The following is an 18,978-nucleotide window of genomic DNA, read 5'->3' on the forward strand; positions in this document are numbered from 1 at the left end:
AAGGTTTATAATGTTTGTACGGTTGTTTTGTTGCTTGGATACCAAAAGAAAATGGAGCTTTGATTTTCGGTATTGTAGTGTTTATGCTGGGATTTTTTTCTCCTTATTAAAAAGGTGACATTTATATTTCTTTGTGCACTGTGGTCTTATACGATATCTGTGAACTGAATGTAAAATTATAAAATTATAATGTAAAATTAAAATGTAAAATTAAAAATTTAATAAAATCATGAGTTTATTATTATATATATGGGCAGAACCATCTCGATTAAACTAGTCAGTACCGAAAAAAACACGGAAAATGCCTGCTTAAAGGGTCCCAGTAGCAACTGTGACAACTCAAGAAGAGTCATTTGAAGTTGAACAGGAATTATTTCACCAAGAAGTTGAAGCAGCTGTGTCAACTGTCAATGCTGCTTCATCTTCACCAGCCCTGCAACAATCAGATGTTCTTAAGCTGCAACGGGAAATAGAGCTACTGCAAGTACAATTAGCTGACTTGAAAGAAAAACTAAGTGAAGTTGAAAATGAGGGGGATATTTATTGGCGTGCCAATTTTCAATTGACAAAATTAAAGATGATGAGTCTGCGGTTCTATTTTATACTGGATTCCCAAACTATGGAGCACTCATCAGCTTCTATAATTTTATTGACCCAGTGCTGGCAAAGATGCAGTACTGGAAAGGAGAGAAATTGTCAAAAGAGAGTCAGCCATACCAAACAGATGATAACAGAAGTAAGCCGGGGCCTTCAAGAAACTGTCATTCTTGGATGAATTTTTGCTCATACTTATGAGACTAAAGGCTGGGTTATTTGTACAAGATCTTGCTGATAGATTTGGGATCAGCAAGAGCCTGGTGTCCAGAATCTGCATTACATGGATTAATCTTAACTATGTGGAACTGAAAGAACCTTTCCCATTTCCAGCACAAGAACTTGTTCACAAAAATATGCTGCAAGAGTTTGCTCAATATGCAACAACTAGGATTATTTTAGACTGTACAGAACTGTTTATTTTTTCTCCTGTGAATAATAATGTTAATTATTGTCAATAGGCTCTTCGAAATGTTATGTTTGAAGAATAGAATTTTGAAGCTCCTTCCCATAAAGACATAGTTTAACTCGCGTTTTATTGTCATGCCAATCACTTCCCTTATTTACACAATGTACAATGGTACCTTATCTTGATTTTACAAGCCCAACATCATCTTTTTTTCCCTGAGTACTAACAACATTAATATTAATATTTCTTATTTGTACTTCGTACTTCGTTTATTTAAATAAATCTTCGAATTTTGCTGAATCGGCTCGCAGCGTTGTTATTTCGTATTTGCAGTTACATTCACTAGGGGTGGCGAATGGTAAATGCGAGACTTTCCGAGACGGCGAGACTAGCGTTTTTCTTTACGAGCCCGAGACATTTTGACTTCTTAGATTGCGAGACCGAGACTTCAAAGGGTTTTGAGTGCGAGCGCGAGACGTTCAGACTTAAAGTGCGAGCCCCAGATTTGGTTTAGAGCTATGAGAATGAGCTAGAATGAACTTGTACAAAAGTCTCACAAAGGATCCTTTTGTTGTAAACCCTTGTACGAAACATCAGATCTGAAAATCTGTCAACAGTCAATAAATTCTATTTTTTTTTCTGGCCATGACCCAATCTCCGGTAATGAGGTTGCACTTGGTCGTCTTCCTTGGCATAGGGTAAAATATCGACTGGACTGGACTATTTTTTGGACGATTTTTTGGACTATTTTTTGGACGATTTTTTGGACGATTTTTTGGATGATTTTTGGACGATTTTATAAGGGGGGAGGCACACCTTTAGTACTCAGGGAGGGGTGGGTGCAGTCGACAAGTGCTGAGGGAGGGGTCGGTGAAGAGTGTTATTACTTAGGGAGGGGTGGTAGGGTGGTTGTAATTGTAAACACTACTGGTTACTGGAGCTTTTACTCGATCGTAATAATTATTGATTATTTTAAACTGGCGCGCGGAAGAAAATTTAGTGGTGAACAATAAAGATAATAGAGTGTTTATGTCTCGGAACTTACGGTCTGATAGTAGCCCCTTGGAAACTTGATGTTCTTAAAACTAGCATATTTGTTTTAAGAACATCAAATTTCCAAGGGGCAACTATCAGCCGATAGTTCCTCGACAGAAACACTCTATTGTTTAACTAGGTATTTCGGTAGGAAATTCTGTGATCTCGTCTGATAAGATCACTGACAAAAGGAAGATAGATAAATTCAGTAATAACATACTGTATACACAAAGGAAAATGTGAAGCAACTGATACTGCACACGAGTCGACTCAAAAGGCACACGGATAACTCAACAGTGGAGGATCGTAAACGCAGTATTTTAAATATAAATTTAAGTCCAGTGTTTACGTGGCAGTTTCGCTTTCGCATAACGGAAATTCCGAGATCTCGTCTGATAACATCAATGACAAAACGAAGAGAGATAAATCAGGTAATTACACACTGTTTTACACGTTTTTCGTGGTGTGCGGTCTGCGGTCTGCGTTTGCGAGGTCTGTGTTAACGAGACACCTGAGAGAATATTGCTTTGTACGATTGTACCAAAAATGATTTCATATTGCAAACGTACAAACGTTAAAATTGCGATAACGCTTGTGAATTCTATATTTGCGGCTAAAGTCAAGGGCCAAGGAACGGAAATTCTGTGATCTCGTCTGATAACATCAATGACAAAAGAAAGATAGATAAATCTGGTAATTACACAAAGGAAAACTGATGGCGCGCAAGTCGACTCAAAAGGCACACGCATAACCTATGCCAGACTGGTAACTCAACAGTGGAGGATCGCAAACGCGATATTTTCAATAAGAATTGAATTCCAGTGTTTACGTGGCAGTTTCGCTTTTGCATGGGTAAAAAATTAAAGAAACGCCGCGGCCCAGCGTAAAATGTTGATATAGGAGAAGTCAGTCGAAAAACGGATTAAAATAATTATTACGATCGAGTAAAAGCTCCATTAACCAGTAGTGTTTACAATTACAACCACCTACCACCCCTCCCTGAGTAATAACACTCTTCCACCACCCCTTCCTCAGTACTTGTCGAATGCACCACCCCTCCCTGAGTACTAAAGGTGTACGTCCCCCCTTATAAAATGGTCCAAAAATCGTCCAAAAACTCGTCCGAAAAATAGTCCAGTCCAGTCCATATTTTACCCTATTCCGTTTCCCTTTGATTTTGTTTTTTACTAACGCGCTGTCACTTACAACTCAAGTTGTCTGGAGGCCGTCAGATAGAATGTGCGGCCGTTCAAAACAATGGAGGAAACCGAAGTGGGCCTAAGGTCTTCTTCTTCTCATCGGAAGCGAAAGCACGAATCACGTAAGTACTCTATAAATGTTGGTATTTATGAATGTGCTGTTAGTCTACCAGTAAAACTTCAATCCCGCCGGCCTCGCGAAAACAACCACGCCACGCTTGGCCATTCCCGCCGTCCTATTACTGTAAGCTACTATAGCTACCTATAGAAGATCTAGGCCGCAAGTCGCACTGATGGTGGTTTTACCTGGGATTGTTTGCCTAAGATGGCAAAAGTTGGCAAAATAGGTCGAAATATTAAAACTACCATGCACTCGATCTCTTTCCGGCGATCGCGTCGAAAGCGGGGAAAACAAAACACCAGCTACGTATACAGGAAATGTAAGTTAATATTCAAAAGATTAATTTTTTCTGGAAAAGAAAGTTAATTCAAACTAAGTATTTGATTAAGGGTATTGGAAGTATCTTATTCAATTGTCCATGTATGAGGCACTGTAAGGTGAGTAGTATACCCGCTATGCATATTGAAAATTTGCTTAAGAAGCCTGGTAACAAGTTTGCACGAAAGCGAGGTCCGTCGGGCCCCTGTGTTTTTCTTCCTTCGGACGCTTTCACCTTTGTTAACACAAAATGAGCTCGGTTTCAAACAATCTAAAGCTTTCAGAAGTAGATATTCCTGGTTCATCACTAAGTGGGAGAGCTCCAGCTAATTCAAAAGTACAAGAACTAAAATTCTGGCTAAAATGCAGAGGAGATCCCGCAAAAGTTCCAAAGACGAAAGCCCAACTTGTTAAAAGGTAAGACAACAACAATTGAACCTACTTTTAAAATGTCAAAAAGCTCATTGATATTATTGGCCATGAAAGAAAAGAAAAGTCTTAAAATGTTCTAATCGATCCAAAGAGATATTGAATTCAGATTGTAAAGTTATATGTCGCTCAGACCATAATTAGCTCAGACTCGATCGTCTTCGATTTAAATTGCGCTCCGCACCTCGTTCGATACGTTCATATGTTGGATCAACATATAAAAACACTTGAAATTTCTCTCGTTTGATGTAAAGGGTAGAAGAGTATATCAAGGCTGGAAAAGACAAAAATGTAGTGGATCCAGACGAAAATAAAGTCTATTCGAAGCGTAAATGTTTATACATTTCATATTTCATTTCATTTCGTGTCGAATGAGGTGCAGAACGCAATTTCAATCGAAAACGATCGAGTCTGAGCGACCTATAACTTTACAATCTGAATTCAATATCTCTTGGATTGATTAGAAAATGTTAGGGTTTTTCTTTTCTTTCATGGCCAATTAATAATATCAATGAGCTTCTTGACATTTTAAAAGTAGGTATAATTGTTGTTGTCTTACCTTTTAACAAGTTGGGCTTTCGTCTTTATACCTTTGGCGGGATCTCCTCTGCATTTTAGCCAGAATTTTAGTTCTTGTACTTTTAAATTGGCTGGAGCTCTCCCACTTAGTGATGAACCAGGAATATCTGCATCTGAAAGCTTTAGATTGTTTGCAACCGAGCTCATTTTGTGTTAACCAAGGTAAAAGCCTCCGAAGGAAGAAAAACATAGTAGCCCGACGGACCTCGCTTTCGTGCAAACTTGTTACCAGGCTTGTTAAGCAAATTTTCATTATGCATAGCGTGTATAGTAACTTATTTGTTTCACTGGGAATGCTTGTGCTTTTACGCAGTTCCACAGGGGGCAAGAGATAAGTTCTCCGACTTCGTGGGTTTCATCATAAGCTATCGTGGGTCAGTGTGTGGGTTTCATGATTCCCAATTTTAGCCAGCTTCTGTGTACTAGCTGGAGCTGGAAATTCGACTAAAACACTACGTTATGATATCCTAGAACAAAATAACTGTTTTTTTCTGGCGCCAAAATGAAGTTGCGGTAGGTTTTCTAGCTTTTTGTTGAATTCAGAGAATTTGGAGAAGTTACGATTGACTTTTTATCTGAAATTGAAAGTTGCTTTAATGAAATTCAATATTAAAAGTGACGAGAAGACGTCATTTAAAAAAAACCAAGAAACGAATCGGGACTTCGAGACCCTTAGCCTTACAAAAAATCGACACTCCGAGACACCTTCGTATAAAAAACGAGACTGCGAGACGCACATAACCGCTGAAAAAACGAGACTGCGAGACCTACGACATTCGACTAAATTTTGCGAGACCCACAGTTTTTGAAGGACCATTCACCACCCTTATTCACAACACGACTAATACTATTGCATGGACCAATGCTAGCGTTAAGAACGATTAGTAGTCTGGAAAAGCAGGAATCCGGAATTCCGCCGGAATATTTCAACGTCTGTTTTTTAATTGAAAACGACTCCGATGATTTTCCGAAGAGAGTCCGAGCTCCGAATATACTCCGATGATTAATACGAAGATTATTTGATGGTTTCCGAAGTTACCCAGAGAGCCCTGAATTTTTTAAGGCTTGTTTTTTCAATTCTTCTTTTTTCTTTTTTCAAGATTTTTCCGAAGAGTATACGAGCTCCGAATATATACTCCGAGGATTAACCGACAACTATCCGAGGGTCTCCGAAGATACCCGGAGATCTACGAGGAACTTTCGAACCCCCGGCTTCATTGTTTTTTATGGACTTGTTTTATTTCATCTTTTGTTTATTTTAAATAGCAAATCATTCATCAAATTATAGGTTAACATGGTCAGCGTCCCTTTAATCGGATCTCGATTATTCATTAAAAGGGTACAAAGAAAATATAGCAATGCCTTAGTCAGTCTGCCATTTACACAATTACAATTCCGGGAAAGCACTGCTTAACGAAAGCGATAAACTCTTCCGTTAGAGACAGGCCTCCCTCAATCCTCCTCAACAGACCTTGCAGGTTTTCCAGCTTACCTTTCCGAAGAGCGTACGAGCTCCGAATAAACTCGAAGATTAACCAAAGATTATCTGAAGGTTTTCGAAGTTACCCGAAGATCCCTGAAGTTTTCAAGGCCTGTCTTTAATTTAAAGTGCTACTGAAACGTAATTTTCATATCCGAGATTTTTGCAATATAATAGAGTTTGAACGTTATTTGCAAACGCTGTGTACTTTTTTTGGGCCAACGCATAGCGGAAAGTACATTTTTAACCATTCGAAGTTGACCGGCTGATATCAAAATTGGCGGCCATCTTGGCGCGGCCAAAACAGCCCTGTGACGTCACTGGTTGTGTACTTCTGTGAAAGAAGGGTAAAAGCATGGAGTGTGGCTTGCATGTTGGGAGGCCGAAAAAGAGGATTTCGGGCAAAATGCCATCCTCGTCTTATTCATCGGCGGCTACATCGGCATCTTGGCTATCTGCGAGAGGTTCGCCTGGATAGGGAGCAAAATTCCCGACTGATACCGAGAACGAATCTCTACCAGTCTACTTAGTTAATCGGCAACTGACGAGATCCACAAGATTAGGATCGAAGTCGCGGTCTTGCCTGACCATCTACAGAAAATGTCGAAAGACATTATAACGGCAGATGGGCTACTAAACGCCCCGGGCCAAAGCAATGCCATTCAGAGAATGAAGAAAACATGGAAGCCTCATACGACACCGCCACTGAAGATGATCTACTCGGCAAGTCTGAGTATAACGAACAAATCCCTCTGTACCAAATGCCTAGCAGAACATGCCCAGAGTCCCTACAATATAGGGCGAGGGCCAAAATAAGAGCAGACGAGGATTTCAAAAATGAGATAAAGCAAATCCTTAACAACGCGGAGCAAGAAACAGTAAAGGCGATCATTTGCTTCTATGAACGTGAAATCGGTCGTTTTAATACCGAAATAAAGAAAAGAAAACGAGCCAAAACGGCTGGAACAATGAACACTAAGAACTGTAGTACGATCGAATCAGCGCGCGTGGCGCAAGCTGAAAGCAATCAAGACAACTTAACGATCGAGACAATCAAAAAAATAGCTGTACATCTACAAAGGCGGACGATTCGAAAAAGACGCAGTCCCTAATGTACGTACTCAGTGCCACACATAAAGCAAATTCTCATGAAAAACTGGCATTTAATAGAAACACAAGCACTACTGAGCGAACTATACAAAATCCGCCGCTCGGATCTTACAAAAGAGGGCGGTCGCTCAAAGACATACTCGTGAGGGCTAAACTTTGAATACGCTACTCTAAACACACGCTTGGGAGTCGTGTAGGCCTGTCAACCCCATTTTACGCCACCATCTTCTTCTTCGCTACTGGAGACAACTTCGCTTCGTTCAGAAGAAGATTCACTTGACAAAACTTCAATATCTGCCATCTCCTTCGCACACAAATACAAACAAACAGTGAGTGAAATAAAAATATAGAGGCAAGACCGATACAACGTAGATAAGTAAATTTTAAGACGGAGCACTATATTTCGGCTGGCCAAACCAGCCTTCTTCAGGTGCAGTGGGAATTAACAGAGAATTGGGGTGATGCTTCATAGATAGCTGTATGATGTAACAGCGGAAATATGTAAAACTAATTTGATTGACAATGAGATAACAATAAATAGAAAAATAGAAATCTATTTTTATTGTTATCTCATTCTCAATCAAATTAGTTTTACATATTTCCGCTGTTACATCATACAGCTATCTATGAAGCATCACCTCAATTCTCTGTTAATTCCCACTGCACCTGAAGAAGGCTGGTTTGGCCAGCCGAAATATAGTGCTCCGTCTTAAAATTTACTTATCTATGTTGTATCGGTCTTGCCTCTATATTTATATTTCATATTCGTAATTTTGGGCCGATCAGATCATCGCTGATCCAACGTACAAGAGTAGGAGTATCGTCCAGGGTTGCCTGCTGAACATTTCACAGTGAAATAAACCACGCTATCGGAGTGAACACAACCAGTGACGTCATCAATCCATTTAGCTCGGTACCAGGGCCCGGACATGGTTTTGTGTAAAATTTTTTATTTGAACGGTTAAAAAAGATATCTTTCGCTTCTTTTTGGCCAAAGCAAATTATCTCATGATGATCAGCATATTGAAAACTACAGGTTAAAGCAAATATTTCAGATACGAAAATTTCGTTTCAGTAGCACTTTACAACAACTCCGAAGATTTTCCGAGTATCGCCCGCCTAGTTTAGCTCGGTATTTTCAGGCGGTGTTTATTGTAAGTAATTGTTTTAGAAGACCTAATTAACTTGTAACTTGTCGAGTGGTGTGCGAGCAGTGCACATACTCCGAAGTTACTCGAGGATCCGGCCTGAGGAACAATGAAACCCCCATGAACATGGTCGAACACCTATGAGGAATTAAGAAACCCGATATCCTACCCCTTTTTCCTCGTCCGAAGAACTAAGAAAGATCGAAAACGCAAGCCTTGTGAAGACTTGACATGCAGTAAAATACGTTAGGGACGCCATTGTTTAAAAATTGATCGCGAAATAAATTTTTTGAGTTAAACTTGAATTAATAACTTGAATTTTGAATAAAAATATCAGATCTACAGCCACAGCATCCGACTTTTGCCCTGACCAGCAAGGTGTCTCACGTGACCACAGCAATAGGAGGGGCTGTATAAAGCAGGATCAGGGTCAAAATCCAGTTCCAAATAGGAACAGGCATAACAAAAAGTCAGACATCGAAATAGGAACAGGCACAGCCGATTAGGAACAGGCACAGCTTATTAGGAACAGGCACAGCTTATTAGGAACAGGCACAGCTTATTAGGAACAGGCACAGCTTATTAGGAACAGGCACAGCTTATTAGGAACAGGCACAGCTTATTAGGAACAGGCACAGCTTATTAGGAACAGGCACAGCCTATTAGGAACAGGCACAGCCTATAAGGAACAGGCACAGCCTATTAGGAACAGGCACAGCCTATCAGGAACAGGCACAGCTTATTAGGAACAGGCACAGCTTATTCATTAAAAGGGTACGGAGAAAATATAGCAATGCCTTAGTCAGTCTGCCATTTACACAATTACAATTCCGTTAGTGACGCCATTGTTTAAAAATTGATCGCGAAATAAATTTTTTGAGTTAAACTTGAATTAATAACTTGAATTTTGAATAAAAATATCAGATCTACAGCCACAACATCAGACTTTTTCCCTGACCAGCAAGGTGTCTCACGTGACCACAGCAATAGGAGGGGCTGTATAAAGCAGGATCAGGGTCAAAATCCAGTTCCAAATAGGAACAGGCATAACAAAAAGTCAGACATCGAAATAGGAACAGGCACAGCCGATTAGGAACAGGCACAGCTTATTAGGAACAGGCACAGCTTATTAGGAACAGGCACAGCCTATTAGGAACAGGCACAGCCTATTAGGAACAGGCGCAGCCTATTAGGAACAGGCGCAGCCTATTAGGAACAGGCGCAGCCTATTAGGAACAGGCGCAGCCTATTAGGAACAGGCGCAGCCTATTAGGAACAGGCGCAGCCTATTAGGAACAGGCGCAGCCTATTAGGAACAGGCGCAGCCTATTAGGAACAGGCGCAGCCTATTAGGAACAGGCGCAGCCTATTAGGAACAGGCGCAGCCTATTAGGAACAGGCGCAGCCTATTAGGAACAGGCGCAGCCTATTAGGAACAGGCGCAGCCTATTAGGAACAGGCGCAGCCTATTAGGAACAGGCGCAGCCTATTAGGAACAGGCGCAGCCTATTAGGAACAGGCGCAGCCTATTAGGAACAGGCGCAGCCTATTAGGAACAGGCGCAGCCTATTAGGAACAGGCGCAGCCTATTAGGAACAGGCGCAGCCTATTAGGAACAGGCACAGCTTATTAGGAACAGTCACAGCTTATTAGGAACAGGCACAGCCTATTAGGAAAAGGCGCAGCCTATTAGGAACAGGCGCAGCCTATTCGGAACAGGCACAGCCTATTAGGAACAGGCGCAGCCTATTAGGAACAGGCACAGCCTATTCGGAACAGGCACAGCCTATTAGGAACAGGCGCAGCCTATTAGGAACAGGCGCAGCCTATTAGGAACAGGCACAGCTTATTAGGAACAGGCACAGCTTATTAGGAACAGGCACAGCTTATTAGGAACAGGCACAGCTTATTAGGAACAGGCACGGCCGATTAGGAACAGGCACAGTTCATTAGGAACAGGCACGGCATAATAGGGACAGGCACAGCCTACTAGGAACAGGCACAGCTTGGCAAAGCGAGGAGCACTGGGCACCAAGTTTCCCAGAAGGCCCTCTGAGATGCAATTAAACATGGCTACTAAAATGCAGCAAGTAAGTAAATGGCGAGGTATTGATCCCTTCTCCACTCCTGTTTTCCACTATGCTGAGAAGTTGCAAATGTGTAGTAAGCCTGTGCGAGGGCCTTCCTAATATAATAGGCTGTGTCTGTCCCTATTAGGCTGTGCCTGTTCCTAATAAGCTGTGCCTGTTCCTAATACGCTGTGCCTGTTCCTAATAGGCTGCGCCTGTTCCTAATAGGCTGTGCCTGTTCCTAGTGAATAAGTTGTGCCTGTTTCTAATAGGCTGTGCCTGTTTCTAATAGGCTGTGCCTGTTCCCAATAAGCTGTGCCTGTTCCTAATCGGCTGTGTCTGTTCCTAATAAGCTGTGCCTGTTCCTAATAGGCTGTGTCTGTTCCTAATAAGCTGTGCCTGTTCCTAATAGGCTGTGCCTGTTCCTAATAAGCTGTGCCTGTTCCTAATAGGCTGTGCCTGTTCCTAATAAGCTGTACCTGTTCCTAATAAGCTGTGCCTGTTCCTAATAAGCTGTGCCTGTTCCTTATAGGCTGTGCCTGTTCCTAATAAGCTGTACCTGTTCCTAATAGGCTGTGCCTGTTCCTAATAAGCTGTGCCTGTTCCTTATAGGCTGTGCCTGTTTCTAAAAAGCTGTGCCTGTTCCTTATAGGCTGTGCCTGTTCCTAATAAGCTGTACCTGTTCCTAATAGGCTGTGCCTGTTCCTAATAAGTTGTGCCTGTTCCTAATAGGCTGTGCCTCTTTCTAATAAGCTGTGCCTGTTTCTAATAGGCAGTGCCTGTTCCTAATCGGCTGTGCCTGTTCCTAGTGAATAAGCTGTGCCTGTTTCTAATAAGTTGTGCCTGTTCCTAATAAGCTGTGCCTGTTCCTAATCAGCTGTGCCTGTTCCTAATCGGCTGTGCCTGTTCCTATTTTGATGTCTGACTTTTTGTTATGCCTGTTCCTATTTGGAACTGGATTTTGACCCTGATCTCCCGCTTTATGGGGCTGGCCAAAATCAGCCTTTTGGATACCCAGGGCCGTTACCACAGTCATTTACGACATCTATGTTTAGCCAAAGGCTGTCGCCGGCGATGTCTTCTGCGCAGCAGCATTCCTTTAGCGGTATGCGTCCACTCCAACCATCCGTGCCCCAAGGTTTTCCTTTACCGCCGAAACCCATCATTCCTGAATCTTCTAATCCTTTCTTTTAAATGAAGCTGAAGGAAACATCTCAAAATGTAACGGATGTGAAGGAAGCTTTCAAAAAGACTCTCAACCTGTTGATTGCATGGCAGTCATTGGACGTTTAGAGGTGGACTGGTATCCAAATCTGTACTTAGATGGCACAAAATATTGGAAGTTAGGAAGAGCACAGAGAAGATACTACCATATTAACAAAGCATGTCTGTGCACACGTCGTCCCTGGTTCCATACAGGCCACTTGCAAGGTCTGTTGAGGAGAACTGAGAGAGGCCTGTCTCTAAAGGAAGAGCTTATCGCTTTCGTTAAGCAGTGCTTTCCCGGGATTGTAATTGAATAAATGGCAGACTGACTAAGTCATTGCTATAATTGCAAGGTCTTTTGAGGAGAACTGAGGGAGGCCTGTCTCTAAAGGAAGAGCTTATCGCTTTCGTTAAGCAGTGCTTTCCCGGAATCGTAATTGAATAAATGGCAGACTGACTAAGTCATTGCTATAATTTCTTTGTATTCTTTTAATGAATAATCGAGATCCGATTAAAAGAACGCTGACCATGTTAACCTATAATTTGATGAATGATTTGTTGTTTATTATTTAGTCTCACGGCCATTAAAAAATAGATAAGTTAATAATTAAAAATAAACAAAAGATGAAATAAAAAAAGTCGATAAAAAACAAATGAAGCCGGGGGTTCGATTGTTCCTCGAGGATCTCCGGGTAACTTCGGAGACCCTCGGATAGTTTTCGGTTAAACCTCGGAGTATATATTCGGAGCTCGTACACTCTTCGGAAAAATCTTGAAAAAAGAAAAAAGAAGAATTGAAAAACAAGCCTTCAAAAATTCAGGGCTCTCTGGGTAACCTCGGAAACCATCGAATAATGTTCGTGTTAATCATCGGAGTATATTCGGAGCTAGTAAACTCTTCGGAAAATCATCGGAGTCGTTTTCGATTAAAAAATCAGACGTTGAAATATTCCGGTGGAATTCCGGCTTTTCCAGACTACAAGAACGTTTTACCTGTTTGGAGACTTTTACCAGAAGCGGCAACCGAACCATCTTTTAACAATTTCCATGATCCATTGGTATTATCCCATGCTACGCAGATATGATGCCACTTTCCATCGTTAGCAGATACAGAAGTATAACCACTACAAACAGCAGCAAAACGCGAGTAGGTTACTTAAAGCTTACAACAACCAAGTAAATGAAAACAACTTCTATGATTAATAGCGGAACAGAACTTCAGATGAATGACTCAAACCTTTCATGGTTGTTGATAAATAGCCTAAAATTTCTGTAGTTATACAAGAGGAGTTCCTCGGGTCCTCCAGACACAACATAGCTCAGAGGAGTTCCTTCATTTCCGGTATCAGAGGTTTTCATCCACAGACAAACTGTCACAGCTTTGAGGCTTGGCATCCCACGTGTGATGATGACGTAATCACTGGTTCCTTTTCGTGGAAATTGCAGAGCATATCCTGAAACTATAGAATAAGTTAGTTTTTTCGTTAAATTTTTGAAAGTGTAACTTCTGATTTGATCTTAAGTCGCAAGGGTATTTAGGGACGAAAGGTTAGGGTTCTATTACATACATACATACATACATACGTACATACGTTAGTTGACCACTCCCCATGGGGGCTTTTCAGGGCCAATTCCCACCCATCCCACCCCAAGGGAGGACATCCACAACACAGTATTCTCGTGCGTGGGAAATTAACGTCTCCTACCCCTAACCCTGCAGGAGACGGGGCCTACGGTTTATTCGTCCTTATCCGAGAAGACTAGAATATCTATCCATTTCTTGATTATAGAAAGGTAGCAAATTCTCCTCACTTATTTTAAGACCCTGAGTATCGGTCCGGCCTGGGCTCGAACCCTCGACCTCCCGCACAACACAATCCGGCGCTCTAACCAATTGAGCTAACCGGGAGGCGGTTACTGTTAACGAAGGCTGGTTTCGAAGGCTGTCACAGCCGGGAAGTGGGTTGTGGAGGTGGGCTCCCACAGCCTCTCGAAGTGCTTCCCACGGCGTGCGTTTCAAATAGCCTCTGACAGTCAAAGTCCAACTCCTGGCCTCCACGCGGCGAAACTGGCACTACTGACAGGAGAAGGGGCGAAAGCGAGTCACTGGCGCCTCATAACCAGTTTCCCAGGGTAGATGGGGCTCTTTAGCCGCGCTGAAGGAAACCCATCTAGGGGAGGGAAAACCCTGATTTCAAACCTCCGCTGCATTGCGGCTATACCTGATCGCAGGAAAGGCTTCAGGAGTAAACCTCGAGGTTAAATCCGCAGTGGAGCCCCTAAGGCGAAAGGTAGATGCATAGCACTACCTTCCGGCAGCTCCTGCAGTGAAACTGGCTCCAAATTGTAAAGGTTCATCCTTTCCTTTGGACTCTGCCAGCGGAACCGAGAGGGGGACACTGAAGTGTGGGTAACCCAGCGTCTCCAAATTAACCCGCCCAGGCCTTCAGCGCAAACTGGAGAGGTCACTCCAGCGGTTTTGCAAGATTCCGGCACAACACGGGATGAGGCAGTTCACCGGTTCTAAGCTTCTGACCGATTGGCGTAGGTTGGAGCGCCAGGGGCCTAATCCGACGGCGGGAGAAGCCCTCGTAGCTTCATTGGGTAGCTACCGCCCGCCTCAAGCTGGGCAGCCTCAAGCCAGTAAGGTGCTACCCCGCCTTGGCTCGCCTGCTCTACTGGGTGCGTAGGGCTTAGGGGACCTCCCCGACAAGCGAGTCACAACTTTGCATCAGGCAGTCACACAAAGAAAACATTAACGAAGACTCCAGCTCTTCGTATCGCAAGCTGGAACGTTCGCACTATGTGCCCTGGTCTCTCTGCTGATCTTCAACAGATTGACGACTCCCGCAAGACCGCTATCATCAACAAGGAACTGACACGGCTTAACATCGACGTTGCCTGTCTCCAGGAGACTCGGCTGGCCGACAGCGGCTCTCTTAGAGAATCAGACTACACCTTCTTTTGGCAAGGCTTGTCCCAGGACGAGCGGAGGCAGCATGGAGTAGGTTTTGCTGTGAGGAACTCGCCGCTCGCCACCACAGAAAAGCTGACTGGAGGCCTCGAAAGAATCCTAGTCCTCCGCATGAAGACATCTACAGGGTTTGTCAACTTCCTGTCTGTTTACGCCCCGACCCTCACCTCCAGCACAGAGGCCAAAGATCAGTTTTACGAAGCCCTGGAGGAAACAGTGTCCCAAATACCCCGCTCCAAAAGCGTATACCTGCTAGGCGACTTCAACGCACGCGTTGGATCCGACTGGCAAGCATGGCCCGCCTGTCTCGGCCATTTCGGTGTTGGCAAGTTAAACGAGAATTGGGCAGAGACTGTTGGAACTCTGCTGCCACCATGGCCTCTGCATCACCAACAGCTACTTCAAGTGCAAGGAGCTGCACAAAGTGTCTTGGAGACATCCCCGGTCCCGCCACTGGCACCAGCTTGACCTTGTCATTATCAGGAGAGCAGATCTCAGCAGCGTCCTCCACACGCGAAGCTACCACAGCGCAGACTGTGACACAGATCACTCCCTTGTTGGCAGCAAGATCAGGCTGAAGCCCTGTAAGATCCACCCCGCCAAGACAAAGGGCCGCCTCCGCATCAACACCTGCCCTACTACCGACCCAGTCAAGGCTCAGAGCTTCGTCGAGACCCTTCAGAAAAAGCTTGCTAACCAGCCTACAACCGATGACACGGACGCCAAATGGTGTCACCTCCGGGATGCCATCTACGACTCGGCTATGTCTGCGTTCGGAAGAAAAGCACACAAGAATGCTTACTGTTCGAGGCGCACTGGAAAGAAATACAGCCAGTCACGGAAGCCAAAAGGATAGCCCTTCTGGCTTACAAGCAGAACCCTTGCCACAGCATACGTGACGCTCTCAGAGCAGCTAAGAGCAAGGCCCAGCAGACCGCCCGCCGCTGTGCTAACAAGTACTGGCAGAACCTGTGCGCCAAGATCCAGACAGCTGCCGACTGTGGTCATACTAGAGGGATGTATGAGGGGATCAAGACAGCCACTGGCCCCACGAGCATCAAGACAGCACCACTCAAAGTGAAGTCTGGCGAGGTCATCACCGACCAGAACAAGCAGCTGCAGCGTTGGGTCGTGCACTATCTCGAACTCTACTCGACCCAGAACATCGTGACTGACGCTGCCCTTGATGCCTTGCCCAGACTATCAGTCGTGGAGGAGCTTGACGAGGTGCCCACACTGGAGGAGCTCAACAAAGCCATCGACAACCTTGCCTGTGGCAAGGCGCCAGGGAAGGACAGCATACCATCAGAAGTTCTAAAGCACGGCAAGCCTTCCATCCTCCAGCCGCTTCACGAGCTCCTCCGCCAATGCTGGGTGAAAGGGCACATCCCACAAGACATGAGAGATGCAAGTATAGTCACCCTCTACAAAAACAAGGGTGACCGAAGCGATTGTAATAACTATCGCGGCATCTCACTCCTCAGCATTGTAGGCAAAGTTTTTGCGCTTGTCACTCTAAGTCGCCTACAGAGTCTCGCTTCACGAGTTTACCAAGAATCCCAATGTGGGTTTAGAGCCGCCAGGTCCACAGTGGACATGATCTTCTCCCTCCGTCAGCTGCAGGAGAAGTGTCGTGAGCAGCAGCAACCATTGTTCCTCGCTTTCGTGGACCTGACAAAAGCCTTTGACCTGGTCAGTCGAAGCGGGCTCTTCCAGATCCTTCAGAAGATCGGCTGCCCACCAAAACTCCTTGCCATCATCGCCGCCTTCCACGAGGACATGCAGAGCACCGTCTGCTTTGATGGAGCCACCTCGGATGTCTTCCCAGTCAAAAGTGGAGTAAAACAGGGCTGCGTCCTGGCACCAACTCTGTTCGGGATTTTCTTCTCGATGTTACTCCAGTATGCCTTTGCCGACTGCTCCGACGGTGTATACATTCGGACAAGTGCTGACGGCAAGCTCTTCAACATTGCCAGGCTCCGCGCCAAAACGAAGACCCTTGAGGTGCTCATTCGCGAGCTGCTGTTCGCACATGATGCTTCCCTGGCATCTCACAGCGAGGCAGGCCTCCAACGCTTGGTTGATAAGCTGTCTCACGCCTGCAAAGAGTTCGGCCTTACCATCAGCCTAAAGAAGACCAACATCCTTGCCCAAGATGCACTGACACCTCCCGTCATTACAATCGACAATAATGAATTGGAGGTGGTAGACTCTTTTACTTACCTAGGGTCCACAATGTCAAACAAGACATCGCTAGACGTCGAGATCAGTTCAAGGATTGCTAAGGCAGCGGGAGTCATGGCCAAACTCAACAAAAGAGTGTGGAACAACGACCTGCTGAGCGAGAGGACCAAGCTGCAAGTCTACCAATCTTGTGTCCTTTCCACACTCCTCTATGGTAGCGAGTCATGGTCCACATACGCCAGACAAGAGAAGCGGCTCAACGGGTTCCACCTCCACTGCCTTCGGCGTCTCCTCCAGATCAAATGGCAGGACAGAGTCCCCAACACCGAGGTCCTTGGGCGAGCCGACATGCCTAGCATCCCTACACTACTCATCCAAAGACGCCTACGGTGGCTAGGCCATGTACACCGTACGGACCCCGGTCGCTTACCAAGACAAGTCCTCTATGGGGAACTGCGGGAGGGCGTCCGACGCACGGGCCGACCACTCCTTCGCTTCAAGGATGTTTGCAAGCGCGACCTGCAACTCACTGAAATCAACCCCAACACCTGGGAGATCCTTGCGCCAGACCGGAACGCCGAGCGTCGCGGTGTGAAGGACGGAGCTCACAGGGCTGAGATGAAGCCCAGGGCCGAGGCGACTATCAAGAGGAGGACGAGAAAGAAACGTCAAGGATCAGTTCAAGAGGCCACCAACTACATCTGTACCAGCTGCAACAAAGATTGCCACTCAAGAATCGGGCTTTTGAGCCGCTCAAGAGCCCGCCAACACTGATGCGCTGACCATCGCCTCTCCGAGACGAGGATGCCATTATATATTATATTTCGGGAGAATTATCAACTTACACCTTTTTCAAACAGCAACAACTTTCCAAGAAATGTTGCTGTTATTGTTGCCGTTTTCTTTTCTTTTTTAATTACAGTACCAGGAAGAACCCCTTAATAATCTTTGTCAAATGAACACTTGTTCTTATTGAATAAGACGCCGAGTGATACAATTTTCAATGATATACCTCAGTTTATAAAACTGTGCAAGTGCTTGTATCAGGTATCAGAAACATTGTTGAATATTCATGGAAGAAGATCCCCTCAGCTATAAATCAATATGAAAGGACCATTCTTAGCCTTTCATTAATCATTATCCGAGTTCAGTGGCTCACAGCCACTTTGGTTTATCTAAATCTAAATTCAATAAATTTTGGTGACTAAGAAGCGTAGAAGTACTGTATTTTTTTAAGAGCAATGTTCGCAATTTGTAAGGAGCAGCCTAGTACGATACAAAAGCGTTCAATAACCTGATTTGTATCAAGAAAGATAGCTGCTTCTACCTTGCTTCTCCAAGATTGTAAGCCTCAAACTCATGGGCTGAATCATCTTGGACAAATCTTCGTTGGACTTGTTCATTAACTCCAGTTTCATTCCAATGTCCTCGATCGTTTGGTTCATGGCATCAATTTTCCCCTGTACATCCTCTGAGGGCAAGATTCTTTGGTCCAAAGCTTTCAATTTCCTGGACAGTTCTTCATTTCCCTCGCTTAACGACTTTAATTTGTTTTTAATTTCAGCTAATTCCATTTTCGTTTCTCGGGCTAAAGACATAACAACTTCATTATGATCTCCAGTGATGAAAACTTTGCCATTAGAGATAGTCTCATTGACTCGAATGGATGAGGAAATTTGTGGTGAAACCACAAAGATCAGGAACATATAACTTGAACGAATCGATTTGCTAGCGAACATAGCGACAGAAAGAGGTCTGTTAGTAAGACTGAGTCATCAAACAAACCAAAGCAATTTTCATTGAGCACGATGCATTTTGATCAATGTAAACAAAACAAGTTTTTTTTTCTAGACGACAATAATATATGCTTATCGTCGTACCAAAGACGTTAAACCCAATTGATAAACTGGACTTTTAGTGAATGGGTAGGAGTGCTTTCTACACGATTTAAACGGTTGCAAATCTATTTATTGCCTTCATTTCCATTTCCCTTTTAGTTTTTTCTTTTTTTTGCGTTTGTGTCATTACATTTTATTTCAGGTTACACGAGAGTGACCTTCCTGTTTTTTCAGTTTGACGTTCCTTTCACATGCTAATTTTTTTTAATAAATATTAACTCGTGT

The 18,978-nt window shown here is 44.0% G+C and overlaps 1 protein-coding gene across 1 annotated transcript in view; it reads right to left on the reverse strand.

Annotated features, from left to right (window-relative positions):
* LOC111337697 (neuronal pentraxin-2) overlaps positions 1 to 18,646 on the reverse strand; it is a 24,234-nt gene extending 5,588 nt beyond the window's left edge. The window contains exons 1-3 of the mRNA XM_088752269.1: positions 18,183 to 18,646; positions 12,935 to 13,157; positions 12,691 to 12,821 (exon numbers count right to left, since the gene is read on the reverse strand). Of these exons, the coding sequence (XP_088608395.1) occupies positions 12,691 to 12,821; positions 12,935 to 13,157; positions 18,183 to 18,594 (766 nt within the window). The 5' untranslated portion in view covers positions 18,595 to 18,646. The remainder of the gene's footprint in view (positions 1 to 12,690; positions 12,822 to 12,934; positions 13,158 to 18,182) is intronic.
* Between the last annotated feature and the right edge of the window lie 332 nt (positions 18,647 to 18,978).

The sequence above is a fragment of the Stylophora pistillata genome, chromosome 3 (genome assembly GCF_964205215.1).
Source record: "Stylophora pistillata chromosome 3, jaStyPist1.2, whole genome shotgun sequence".
Lineage (NCBI taxonomy): Eukaryota > Metazoa > Cnidaria > Anthozoa > Scleractinia > Pocilloporidae > Stylophora > Stylophora pistillata.